The sequence below is a fragment of the Oenanthe melanoleuca genome, chromosome 18 (assembly GCF_029582105.1).
Source record: "Oenanthe melanoleuca isolate GR-GAL-2019-014 chromosome 18, OMel1.0, whole genome shotgun sequence".
In the NCBI taxonomy this organism is placed as follows: Eukaryota; Metazoa; Chordata; class Aves; order Passeriformes; family Muscicapidae; genus Oenanthe; species Oenanthe melanoleuca.
Genome location: NC_079351.1, coordinates 6244543 through 6257402, shown reverse-complemented (window position 1 = coordinate 6257402; position 12860 = coordinate 6244543). Strand labels below are relative to the sequence as shown.

Here is a 12860-nt window from a genome sequence, read left to right as displayed (position 1 = left end):
TAAACCCACACTGATCCTGGGATTGATTTACAGAGGAGCAGAGGCAATAATTAGAATGCCTTTTGTGCCATGCTTGGGCAAGGGTCATGACAGATTTTGATTGATTATAGAGCAGACCTGCTCTTAAATCTCACAGAATCCCAGAATGGTTTGGGTTAGAAGAGACCATAAAGCTCATCTGCCATGGGCAGGAAGTTTTTCCTCTATGCCAGTGCTCAGAGCCCCATACAACCTCTGAATGCAAGAGGGATTTGAGTGAGTTGACTTTGAGCCCATTGAGTACAGAGCAGAGCCAGAGATTTCACAAGACACACATGAAAATTCAATCTCTTTATTTCCATTCATCTGTCTCTGGATATGGGACCCACAGTCACAAGCCCCTTGCTCTCTCACATGCTTTCAAAGCAGACATCTCTATGGAACACATCCTGATGGGTCTGATCAGGCAGCTCACTGCAGCCGCCTTCCTTTGTGCATGGTGACCTCAAGAAAGGTTTGTGGGTGTGCAAGGCAGCAGCAAGGCCCAAAGTGTTGGTGTGGGGAGAGATTCACAGTGGATGTGGCAGTGGCTTGCTCCTGAACTAGCCCTGTGTGCAATGATGGGACCTTGGCTAGTCCACACCACTGATAACATCCATCTGTGATGAGTAAAGATCACCCACAGTGCTTCCCTAGTGAATCCCACTTGAGACTCTGGGAGTGCCTGTAGGAAGAAGTAGTGTTTATTCTCAGCAAGGCAAGCTTTTATTTTTTGATTGCTTTTGATTTTCTGTATTGGTGCAGGGCAGTCTTCGTTGCTTTTGCTGGAGGCTGCCCTTGCATTCTTTTATCTGGAAAATCTCAATAGGAGTCAGTAAATTCCCCCATACTGCCAAACAGCATCCACTGGCAGACTGCTGACTGCATGCAAGATTCCTGAGAGCAGTGAGAGTTTGTTTATGGGCTTTGAGTCTATTCTTTATGGTGGAAGAGGATAATATGAAAGAACCTTTTCTGAAATTCATGGTGATGTTGTACAAGGACAAGTCCAAGCAGAAGCTGGAGGGAAAAAAAGCTTCTACGTACATATCTGCTGCTTACTGCATCTTTGTTCAGCATCACTGATTGTCCCCAGCCCCTGGGGTGGGGGCCCAGCTTGGCTCAGGCTGTCACATAGATCTCCAGGAGTCCCCCGACCGAGTGCATGCGGTAAAACACACCCAAGGGGAGCCCGAAGTTCACGATCACAAACCAGGTGGAGTAGCCGTAAAATGACCTTTCCATTCCGTTCTCAAAGATGGGGTGAGCCCCAAATGTGGGCATGACCCACAGCTGGGGAGATGTGAGGGAAAGAAACACAAGTCAGAGGATGATAAAATGCCCTCTACCTGCACCCTAATCTCAGCACTGGCTCAAGTGGCTGTAGGAATATTTTGGGAGCATCACAGTCGTCTCCTTGCCAGGGAGGAGAAGGAAAACCCCACAGTTATGCTATTAACTCCTTGCTGTAATTAAAATCCTGTTGAATCCCTGGAAACCTAATGACAGTCCCATTCTGCCCCAGCCTGCTTCATCTTTCTACAGGGTTTCACTATTTCCCTGGGCAATGTGTTTCCACTCAATTAAGGCTGCAGCATTCATTCAAGATCCCAGACCACAGTGTATTTTATTGGGTGAGTTTCAGGCCTGGAGACTCATGTTTACAGAGACTTAGTGCTGCAGGCTCACATTTTCTTTCACATTTCTCATGAAACACCTTTTATGAGCCTAATGGGTTTTTTCCAGAGGCTAAAATCTTGCCAAGTAAGGATTTATTAGCTGTCTCTTCCCTGCACCCGTGAAACCCTATAATACTTGACTCTAAGGGTAAAAGAGAGACTTTCCAATTATGAGGGTGGGGTATTAACAGCAAAACTGGTCTTGACTTGCCTCACCAGTAGGTTGAAAAGTGGTGGGCAAAGGTTTTTTTGTCTGGAATATAAGAGAAAGACCAAGAGATCATGTCTATGTCACAGGACAGAGCTGTGGCTAAGCTAGAGCTGTGACAGAGCAGAGAGGACAATACTTACTATGATGTTGCACAGAACCAAGAAGAATGAGATCTCCCTCAACACTCTTCTCTTCCAGCTCAGGTTAGAGTAGGTATGGATGTAGGACAGGGAAGCTTTCCGGATCTCCTGCCCCAGCTCCAGCACGCTCACTCGTCTCTGGCCGTAGGCTTCACCATTCTGCTCCTCTTTAGTGTCTTCCTCCTTGCCTGGTGTCTGGCTGTGCCCCTGTTTGCTGCTCAGCGTGGTCTCCTCTTCCCCAGGCAGCTCTGCAGCCACTGTGTGCTGCCCAGAGTCTCCAGCATGTTTGGCCTCAGTTTCTGTTCCAACGCGCCGCCGGTGGAGCCCGTCGATGACAAAAACATTTTGGGTGATGTTCTGAAAGATGATGAGGACAGAGTAGGAGAGGGCGAGGCTGTTCAGCAGGTCCCTGGGGTCAGTGGCCACCAGGGCCACAATGGAGAAGTAGGACATGCCGATTTGGCCAAGGGCTGCTCCCATCAGCAGCACCACGTCCAGGCTGCGGGTTGGGTTCTTGAGCGTGTCCAGCTCCTTCTTCTCCAAGGCGTGGACGATTGTCCCGATCACGGCGCCCACGCTCATCACGGGCAGGAGCACAATGTAGTAGGAATAATAGATCACAAAGACCTGGCGGCTGGGGACCAGGCTGGTGGCCTGGATCTGGTACATCATGAAGACACAGGCCCCGATGATTACAGCACTGGTGCCCAGCAGTGGCCCAAAGACCACGCCCTGGAGCTTGAATTTGGGCTTGGTGTGCGGGATGTGGTGGTGGCTGATGCGTCTCCCCACGTTCTTCCACATGACGTAGAGCACGGAGCAGCAGACCAGGCAGTACTCGGTGTTGAAGGGGTAGAGCAGGATGTAGCCCTTCTGGAAGACTTTGCAGATGGTCATGTTTGGGCATGTGCACAAGGTAGTGTCGTTGCCTGGAGCATGAGAAGAGGAAGGTGGCAATTAGGAGGGAGATGGCCTGGATGCCACGGCTGTCTTTGGGAGTTTCTTGTGTGTAGGCACAACATGTGTGTCTGTGCCTCAGAAACAGGGATCAGCTGGAAATTATATAGCTACTGCTCAGAACTAAAGGATATGAGGACTCAGAATAACAGTTTAGCTAATGTCTCTTCCTACCTATAATCAACACTATTGGTGCTGGACAAGAGACTCCTCTTCTTTCACAACAAAGCCTTCTCTATTTCTACCCCTGCAATATTAGATTCCCATTTATTTCTTTATATTCTCAGAAAGAAGGTCACTGCAATTACACGAGCCTCTTCTAGTCTGGCAATCTTGTGCTTGCAGTTAATAGGAAAAAGTGAGCAAAAATACTAATTTATGGTGGCTTTTCCTTTCCTCAGTTTCAGGGTTTCATAGCAGATCCCCTCCCTCCAGGTGAAGATCTTTTCCCCTTCCTTAAGACAATCACCAATAATAGGGAAGTTGTAGCATTTGGGGGAACAGGAGATATCTGAACCACTGAGACCCAGAGGCTCTCCAGAGAAGTGGAGCAGCACCAAGCCTGACAGAGTTCACACAGTGTTTGGACAATACTCTGGGGCACAAGGTGGAATACTTGGGGATGGTCTTGTACAGGGCCAAGAACTGGATTTGTGGGTCCCTTGCAGCTCAGTATATTCTGTGATTCTGTGAAATGTGGTTTCCTAGCAGTCAGGTGTGTCAGGCTGACAGCAGTGGGGGTGTGAGAGGTTGCCTTGCCTGCGAACCGCCGCTCCACCTCGCGCAGCTGAGACTCGATCTCGATGTGCAGGGTGTCGTTGGTCACGGCCAGCAGCCACAGAAGGAGGTTGGTGGCTATGGTCAGCATCAGCCCACACCTGGGAGGAGACACAGGACTTGTACAGTGTTTGGAGATGGTTCATGGCCAGGGTCCTTCCCCTCTCGCCGGCCCATGCACAGATCTGAGCACACGTGGGGTGTGTGTGACCACTCTGAGGCCCGTGGGGTGTGGCTTTGCACAAACATAGCTGAGCACATTCCCATTTGCCATTTCCAAAGCAGCTGGACAGGCAGTGCCTGGTGAAACTGGCCAGACATCTCCCAGAGATAGGAATGGGGAGACCACCCTCCCCCATCTCCAGTCTGGGAGCTGGTCCCTGAGACAGGCAGCAGGAAGATGTTTGGGAGGAAGGAAAAGCTTTGCAGCACTCCAAGGCACAAAGGAAAACTGAAAGGAGCTGGTGAGCCCAGGTCAGTGGAGGGAGGATGGGTCTGAAAAACTCAGTTTGGTTCTTGTGTGACCCAAAATATAAGGTCTGTATAGAACCAGATGAACAATTCTAGCAGGAATCACAATGGACATCACAGGCAGAAAGGAAAAGTTCCTTTAGAGCAGTAGAGGCATTTTTTATCCTAATTTTTTACCTGGTGAAATTGTGCTGGACTTGAATGCAGTCCTTAGAGTGATGCCACAGAAAGTAAGCCTGCAAGTGGAGAACAGTAACAGTGTGAGCAGGGTGAAGCTGGCAGCTGGCTGCACACAGGGTGCAAAGGGACAGGTAGGCAAGGAGGTACAGGCCCAAGCAGGAGCAAACCTGCCTCTGTGCAAGGCTGCAGGAACATGTGTGCACCTGCAGCCCTGTGCTGAGGCAGGTGCTGGCATCCCTGGGTAAGGGCAGCATTTATGTGTGACTGCACTGAAAGCACTTCCTGGAGCTCTGTGTTCCTCTGTCCTGTTCATGTGGGTATTTGCTGCTGAGGTGGGAATGAGTTTACTTTTCAAATATGGCTTTGGGTCTGTAAAGAAGAGGGCTGGTGTAGAATAACGTGGTGAAAATGGTGCAAGATATCTTTGTGTGCAAAGGATTTTGTTGGGCGGATGCATTGGCAAATACAATGAGGGGCTGAGCCTCAGACTGGTGCAAAGGAATCTCTGGCAAAACCCGAAATTTCCTCTTCTCTTACTTTGCTTCAAAGCAAATTCATCTGGACCCTATGCTATGTCAGGTATTTCTGGAGTGATTTTTGCATCTTTCTCCCGTCTCTCAATGTGGCACATGGGGAGTGCAGGGAGCATTTGAAGTGGTGTGTGATGCTTTAATGCTTCCAATGCTCAGGAGAACCCCATGTTCATTCACTTTCCCACATACCCCAGCTTCCCCCAACCCTGGGGCTCCCAGGAATGGGACAGAGAGGATAAACAAGCTTCCAGAAAGGTTATGTGCAGTACCTGGGTGCAAATAAAGAGGATTCCAATGCTGGGGAACACAATTTCCACCCTGGATTTGCAGTGGACGAGGATTGTGCTGTAGCCAATCTGAAACACATTCAGGAGGATGCTGCAACTGCCAAACAGCAGCACTGACCCTGGACAAACAGCAAAGGACCAGTAAATAAACACAGATGTGTCTGTGGAGCATCTGAGCTTGGCTGGGGACAGGAGGCCTTGTGCTTCTTGGTTTGTGTGGAGCTGTCAGTCTTTCTCCTGGAATTCTCATTATTTTAGGAGAAGAGGACAAAGGACAGACTTATTCCTGGACCTGATTGTGTGCTTTGATTGGTTAAAGGTGTTAGGAAAATGCAAGGTATTTTCTTGTGCTTGGATACAAGGTGGGGATGGGGTTTTTTGGCTTTTCTGTACAATCTTATGATGATGGGGCTAAGTTAATGGTGGGTGATGCTTTCTGCCTTGTGGAGGAAACCTGAGATGACCAGAGGTCTGTATCTCCATCTGCAGAAGTTGGGACCCTTTGGTTGTTTCTCCCTATTGCCTTGGACATGTCTCTGCAGCTTTAGGTACTCAAGTACCTTGCAGCTTCCTTCACTTGCTTCTCTATGCTCTTAGTTAACAAGACAGTGCCTAATTAAAAATTCCATGATAAAGCAGAGGCAGGGCTGCTGGGAGAAGGGTAATTTCTCAAAGTGGGGCAAATACTGAAGGGAAAATCCCTCAGGGAAGCCTGGGTGTCACTGGGATGTGATTCAATGGGTAAGAATCCTTCCCTGGCAACAAGGCTGTGGTGATGTTAAACAAGGATGATGGTGACATAGGGCCACTGGTGCTCTTGGAGGATAAACACAGTGATTCTCCTCTCACTTTTCAAAGTGCTTCTGCCTAAAACCTTTCCTATGGTGCTCAGCTGCTGTCCTGGAGAAGGGTTATGCCTGGATTTCTCTTTGTGAAGGAACCAGAGAGCAAAGTTTGACTGGAGGCTGAAGGGAGTTTCAGCCTTTCCTGTCTGCTGTGGCTCCACTCTGTGGCACCCACTGCTCCCATCAGCCTGACAGGGGCTGGGAGATTCCCAATGCCCTAACTGCACATCCTATGGCTTCTAGCTCTTCTAGCGACAGGGGGAGAATATCTTTGCCTCCCAAGTCTTTGGAAGGAGGCATGAGAGATTAAATAAAAGCAGAATTTACCCCTGATCCAAATGGCTCCGGCGTGGGAGTCGCGGTAGAGCACGGCGTGCGGCTGCCGGCTGGTGCCCAGCAGGTAGTAAATAATCCAGAACAGGCACAGCACCTTGAGGATGGAGAGCAGGATCCAGACGTCTGCCAGAGTGATGGCCACCTTGTTGAAGATCATGCTGCTGATGAAGGCACTGCCCAGGAACACCACGTTCATGGCCAGCAGCCCCGAGAAGAGCCGCCCAGCCTTCTGCGCCTGCCGGTCGCGCTGCTGCAGCGAGGAGCAGTGACGGTACAGCCACAGCTTCTCATAGTGCACCTGGGAGCTGTCTGCTGGGGCTGATGCTGACTTGCTCTTGCAGTGATGGCAGGGCCTGCAGTCTTTCTTGTCAGACATGGCTCATCTGCCTGGTTGTGTGAAGGCCACCTGTGTGGTGACCTCCCTCCCTTGATTTGCAGCTGCTTCTGAAAGCTGTATGAAGGGGAAAAGGAGATTGTTTTTCAGCCCAGGTTAGGCATTAAAAATTTCCCAGTGGACAGAGCCACTGCAGGACACTGGGGAAAAGCTCTTCTGTCCAGAGACACTGGCATTAAAGTGGGTGTTTGATGTCTCTGCCCTGCCCCACCAGTGAAATCATTCTCACCCTCACCTTTCACACCTTTTCCAGCCCTGGGTTCAGGTTTTCTCTTTTACCTTTGTTGCTGTAAGGATTAAGTGGAAATGAAGAGCAAGCTTAGACCTGCTCTGAAATTCAGAGCTGTTTGATTTTAAGTTGGTGGGTCCAATCTCTTCATTTTGTTTTTGGGCTCTTGAGAGTTACAGGCTCCTTGAATGGTTACACAAATTGTGGCAGAGTTGGAGAGAATAAACAAAGGGTCTGTAAAATTTGGAATAAGCTGCTGGGAGAAGATCCAAACTCCCACCCAGGTGGGCTGAGACTGGGAAACAATTAGTACCTGATTTTCTTTATTTTTCCTCTTGTAGCACAAGGCTGTGAGGACACTGGCACAGAGGAGCTGGAGGGATTGGGGGTTTGCCCAGGTAGACATTCAGTCTGGGAGATTTTCCATCCATCTTTTGATAAAATCTTGGTAGGACTACATTGGTCTTGAGAGGGAAATCTTGCTCACATAAAGAAATCAGGCAAGATCAGCCCCTCTATAGATTTGGTACATGTAAAGATGCTTTCATTCCAGGGCATGGCTCTGGTTGTAGTGAAGGGTGGCTGGAGTGAATAAAAAGCCTTCTGAGATGTGTTTGAGAGTGGGGGGAACCTTAGGCATTCTGTGATAGGTAGTCTTGGGGAGAAATTGTTTGAGAAGGGATTGAAATTTAGTGTTTCCCTTTTCTTCTGCATGTGCACAGAGGTTCTCTGTCTGCCCTTGCCCCTGGGACTCTGAGGTGAGCTGATCCCCTGGGTTTTGTGGCTGGCAGCAAAGACTCAGCATTTCTCTCTAAGCTGGTGAGTTTAGAGGGTCCATTAGGAGAGGATGGACCTTTCCACAGAAGGAGATGAACCAGGATGTCCCAGGATGAACCCCCAAGCCCTGAGTTCCTTGGCACTTCTCTTGTGGAGATTGATCCTAAAATCCTCCCCATTTTTCTCTAAAATTCTCCTAACTTGGTAGCAGAGGGGCAAGCTCCCTGCTCTCTTCTAGGGCCATAACTCCTCTGCTCCAAAGGGAGCTTAGAGGCCATAAAATCAGCAGGAAGCCCACTCAGGCTGCACCAGGAGGTGCCCAAGTGCCCAGACAGGGCTGCACACAGAGGGGACCCCAAGCCCTTACCCCGTAGCTGTGCTGGGGGAGCAGCCAAACCCAGCCTTACCTGCCTGCAGGAGCTGGCACAGCCTTGGGTGCAGCTGGTCCCAACCCCGTGGCTGCAATGCCACCGGGCTGCACGGGAGATCCGAGGTGCAGACAGGAGCCACCAGGGCTGCTCCTCACTAAATGCAGCCTCTGCTCCCACCCCATTGATTTATTTTCTTTCCACCTTGTTTACTTTGTGTCTATTATTGTCATTACATTAATTACTCAGTGGGAAGCTCTCAGCTCTGCCACAGGCAGCCAATGGGGAGCAGCTCTTTTATGCACCTGCTGGGTTGCCTCACACCAACGGGCTTGGTGCAGGATGTGCCAACTGGTAAAACCACAAACGGGGGTGACTAATTTGTGCCATGGCTCAGGCAGGTGTAGAGCTAATCTCCTGGCACAGGCTTGTGCTGGGAGTGCTTACCTACACTGCCTTGGCCAAAATTCACTTGAATTCCCCACTCCCTTGTTTTTAGGTAGATCCTAAGATTTTTTTTTTCTCATATGTACAATTTCTTCTTGCTTTTATTAAAAAAAAAAAAAATCATAAATCTTACTCAAAAGGTAAAGCTCACAGTCCATCCCTGCACTGGTGCAGGAGTGACACCAGTTTGATGCCTTTTGGGCAGAAAAGTGCTGCTTTTGAGGGTGATAACTAGAACCTACTAATGCTGACTTCAGAGTGAGACCCACATGTTCCAACCCCACAGTCTTGGCCATGTGTGGTCAGGGATGCTTTAAGTCCAAGCTGTGCTGTTCTTGATCCCTCTCCTTTTGCAGGGCAAACTGATCCTGGCTTGGGACTCTGTGGTGAGCTGATGCCTCAGGTTTTGTGGCTGGCAGGAGGGATTCAGCATTTCTGAGCTGGTGAGTTTAGTGTCCATCAGGAAAGGATGGACCTCTCCTTGGAAGGAGAAGACTTATTTGTGTGTCCTGGGATGAACCTCCAAGCCCTGAGGTCCTTACAGCTGGCAAATACATGAGCTGGGAGTTCAGAGCCACAAAATAATTCCCAAGAAACTGATTAGGGGTAGGAGTGGTTGGGGGAAGCACAGGTTATCGTGTGTGGGGATGTGACGAAAGGGATGGAAAACAAGGCTGAAAGGGGCCCATTCCTCCTGGGTGAGACACACACACCTGTGTGCTGCTGCAGCCACGGTTTGGTGTCTGCCAGCAGCAGGGTCATGTTTGATGTCTGACCAACCCCTTGCACTGCTGTGGTGGAACCCAGGTGCTCCAGTCTGGGCAGGTGCCCATGAATACCCATGGCTGGATTTGTTCTGCCTTCCCCCAAAGCATCAGCCTGCTTGGATGTCCTTGCTCCTTGCTTTCATGTTTTCACATCCCCTGAAGCAATTGAGTTCTTTCAGGGGCCTGGCTCTTCTCCAGACTCTGTTCCCGAGGTCAGCAGGGAACTGGGACACCCCAGGAGCCATTTGGTGGCCTCCTTGTTGGCCAAAGCCAAGGATTTCTGTGCAAGGCATTAACAAACCTGCTTCTTTTCAGTGCTATGATCCTAAATTTGGGTGGCCATACAGAAGTGGGAAATGGAGGCAATGAGTCCAAATGTATCCTAAAGTTTTGCTGAAATTGGAGGTTTTTCCTTCAAAGATGGGTCTGAAATAAACTGCTGATGCCTGCTGTGCTTCAGTAGTTTTGTCAATGGGACTGGGTATCCCTCCTAGCCTGACTTGCCCTGTCTTGGCTTTGGAGCTGAAATTGAACCCAGAGGAGTTTTGAAGCCCTGGGAGATGGGTTAATCCTTATTTGGTCTTTGATTTGAAGAAGAGCAGCTGTTTTACTGGAATGTATTGACACCAGTTTAACTAGGTCATTAAGCAAGCAAGCGTGCAGGAAAGGAGAGGTGAGCCCGGCTCGGTGGATCGATGACAGAAGTGCTGCCCGGGAGAAGCTGCCTTCAGCCAGAGGCTGGGGCCGGGCTGCGGAGCGCTCGGAGCGATGTTTGCCCCTCTGCTATCAGCAGAGCGCTATTAACGGCGCTGCGCTATCGGCGATAGCAGCCCGGCTCGCCCGCCGCTCCGCAAACAGCCCGGCAGGAAGGAGCTCCGTGCCCAGGGCTGTGTTTGCCCAAGGGCCACCTGAGGAACGCGGGGCTCTCACATCTCCCCCGCCCTTCCTTCGGCCCCGATAGCTCGGTGCTGGCGTCTCCTGAGACTGCCGGGGTGCTGCGAAGAGCAGCTCCAGCCCCCTGTGCTGCCCTGCCCTGCCCCTCTGATGGGCTCTGCGAGGATGGCTGCCTCCACTGGAGCGTGTCTTGTTATAAATGAGAAACAGCATCTCTGTATTTAGCAAAATTTATATGGGTTTATTTTATATAAACACAGCAAGCAGCGCGCTGGGGAAAACGTGAGGGATCACTGCCCAGTCCACACTTCCACCGAACTTGGTTTGCAGCTCCCTTTTTATAGGATGGTTTTCCTTGGAGTAATCAATAATTGTTATTGTTTTGCTGTAGTAATTCTGCCAGGTAAGCAGTGGTGATCAAAGAAACTTCCAAACTTCGTGGAACAGCTCTTCGGACAATTAGTCATGTAACCATCTGGTCTTGGTGGATAAAAACCAGGAGAGGTAGGAAGCCTGTTCTTTAGCAGGTAGTGTGTGATTGATCAAACAAAGGCAGGAAATCTGATTCTGCAGAATCTGTTGGGCTCTGTGAAAGCCTTGTTTTGCAAGCTGTCAGTAGATACAACCTGTTTAGAAAACATAAGATTTAAAATGAAATTATTTAATAATATATTTTCCTTTCTTTAGTGTCATGCTTCATTTCAGACCTAAGTATTCTGGTTTATACAAACCCCAATACTTTTATGATTAACACGAATCTTTTATCAATTATCACAGTCTCCATCTTTCTGCTGGCTCTTGGTACAGGTCCTTTTGTCCTCCTGCCAGCACTGAGCTCCTCCTTGCTTCTAAGGACCTCTGGGAAATGTCTCCTGTGCCACAGCTGCTGACTTGGTGCTCAGCACACTGCTGGAGCTGATCCTGCTCCCAGGGACCTTGTGCTGCAATCCCATCCCTCATCCCCAGCCTTGTGACCTTCTCAATCCATCCACTTTCCATCTACTGCACTGACAGATGATAATTAACTTGGATTCCTCCTGTCCTCGACACACCTCACAGCTAATCACCCAGATAAATGGTGGTTTGTTTCAGGTTTTTTTTCCCTAATAAAACAAATCTCACCCTCCAATAGCAGATGATTAAGAAGCAGAGGAGAGGATGCAAAACACAGGTGGGGGGGGATGATGCCTCAGGCCTGACCCTGACTGTGGCTTTCCCTGCTCTTTTCTGAGCAATGATTTCTCATCTCCTGCTCTTCATCTCTGCCCTCTCTTGCTGCTCTCCCTTGCTGCCCCCGTGTCCCTCAGGCCAGGGTCTGAATTGAGACCTTTTCCACACTCACACAGTGTCTCAAGTCCTGGGACTGGAGCTCCTGAGCTCAGCCAGTGCTGAGCTCTCAACCCTGCAAACCCCTGGGGAGTGATTTTTATTTGTGGGGCTCAGAGTTCCACCAAACTCTGCAGCACAGCAGGTGCTCAAATCCCTGGGAGGCCAAGGTGGATTTGATCCCAAAGTGGGTGGATCTGGGTGCCCCTGGCAGGACCTGGAGCACCCCAGGGCAGCCCTTTGCTTCCCTGCAGCTCTTCATTTGCAGTGCCTGCATTTAAACAGTCACCCTGAGGCACATCTCTGTCCTGGCTCCCCATCCCTTAATGGGGATGGATCTCTGCTCCATCTGGCAGGAGCAGCCAGCAAGATGCTGCTGGATGGCCTTGGGGCCCAGCCTTGTTCTCTGCTCACCCAGCTCCTGTGCCTCAGCTTCCCTCCTTCCAGGCACAGAAGATGGAGCTACCAACAGTGCTTTTCTGCAGGGATCTGACACAGGGATGTGTGCACAAAGGGCCAAGGGTGATCCCTGTGTGTAACTTGGCTACTCTGTGTTTGTGGTGTCCTCCCCTCCCAGCAAACCCTCCATCTAGGAGATGCATCCCCTTTAACTGGGCTGTGAGGAGCTGTGTCCCAGCTCTGGGGAAAGGGGCATGGTGGAGCAGCCAGCAGCACTCAGCTGCATCATCACCTGCCAGAGGAAATCCAGGGAAAGGCATGGATCTGTGCACTTAGGATGTGGCAGTGCCTGCTCCAGGGGTGTGCCAGGGTTTGGTGACACACCTGGGAGGCTGGATGTGCCAAGGAGCTGCCCAGGAACATTTGGATGGTTCTCCATCAGCCTTGGAGCACACCCCTTTGCACAGGAACTGACCATGAGCTGATACCTTCTAGTACCCTTGAGCACACAAGAGGGTTTACAGTGGAGTTTTCTTAGCCTTTGGATTTTTAGGCTTTTTTTTTTTTTAGGCTTTGCATTTGTGCTCACTTGCCCTCTGGCCATATATATATACCCCCATATTTAGATACTCTTTTTTTGGTGTGTAGCTGGTGCTCACTAGCTCTTTCCCAATCTACTGCTTCTCCCAAGATATGTGGTTGTGGCTGGAGGGCAGAAGAACAATTCAGCCCTTGTTTGGGAGACCCTGTCATCCCTGTGCTTGCAGCCTGGAGACACCTCAGGATCCTTTGGAGCCTCTGCCATCCCCAGAATGTTTTGGTTTA

At 50.0% G+C, this 12860-nt stretch overlaps 1 protein-coding gene across 1 annotated transcript; it reads right to left on the bottom strand.

The window, feature by feature from the left end:
* Positions 1 to 140: 140 nt before the first annotated feature.
* OTOP3 (otopetrin 3) lies at positions 141 to 6826 on the bottom strand. The gene is made up of 6 exons (XM_056505999.1): positions 6426 to 6826; positions 5236 to 5372; positions 4431 to 4489; positions 3765 to 3883; positions 2049 to 2977; positions 141 to 1311 (listed from the first exon to the last, which is right to left on the bottom strand). Exons 1-6 carry the CDS (start codon positions 6808 to 6810, stop codon positions 1141 to 1143), a joined length of 1800 nt encoding a protein of 599 aa, XP_056361974.1. The 5' UTR covers positions 6811 to 6826; the 3' UTR covers positions 141 to 1140.
* Positions 6827 to 12860: the final 6034 nt, after the last annotated feature.

What these genes read in the sequence shown, in the direction of transcription:
- OTOP3 (XM_056505999.1), bottom strand. Translation starts at nt 6,810, where the DNA reads ATGTCTGACAAGAAAGACTGCAGGCCCTGCCATCACTGCAAGAGCAAG. An exon ending in TCCTCTTTATTTGCACCCAG is followed by an intron (nt 4,490 to 5,235) that starts GTACTGCACATA and finishes CTCCACTTGCAG; the next exon opens with GCTTACTTTCTGTGGCATCA. An exon ending in TGGTTCTGTGCAACATCATA is followed by an intron (nt 1,312 to 2,048) that starts GTAAGTATTGTC and finishes ACATCTCCCCAG; the next exon opens with CTGTGGGTCATGCCCACATT.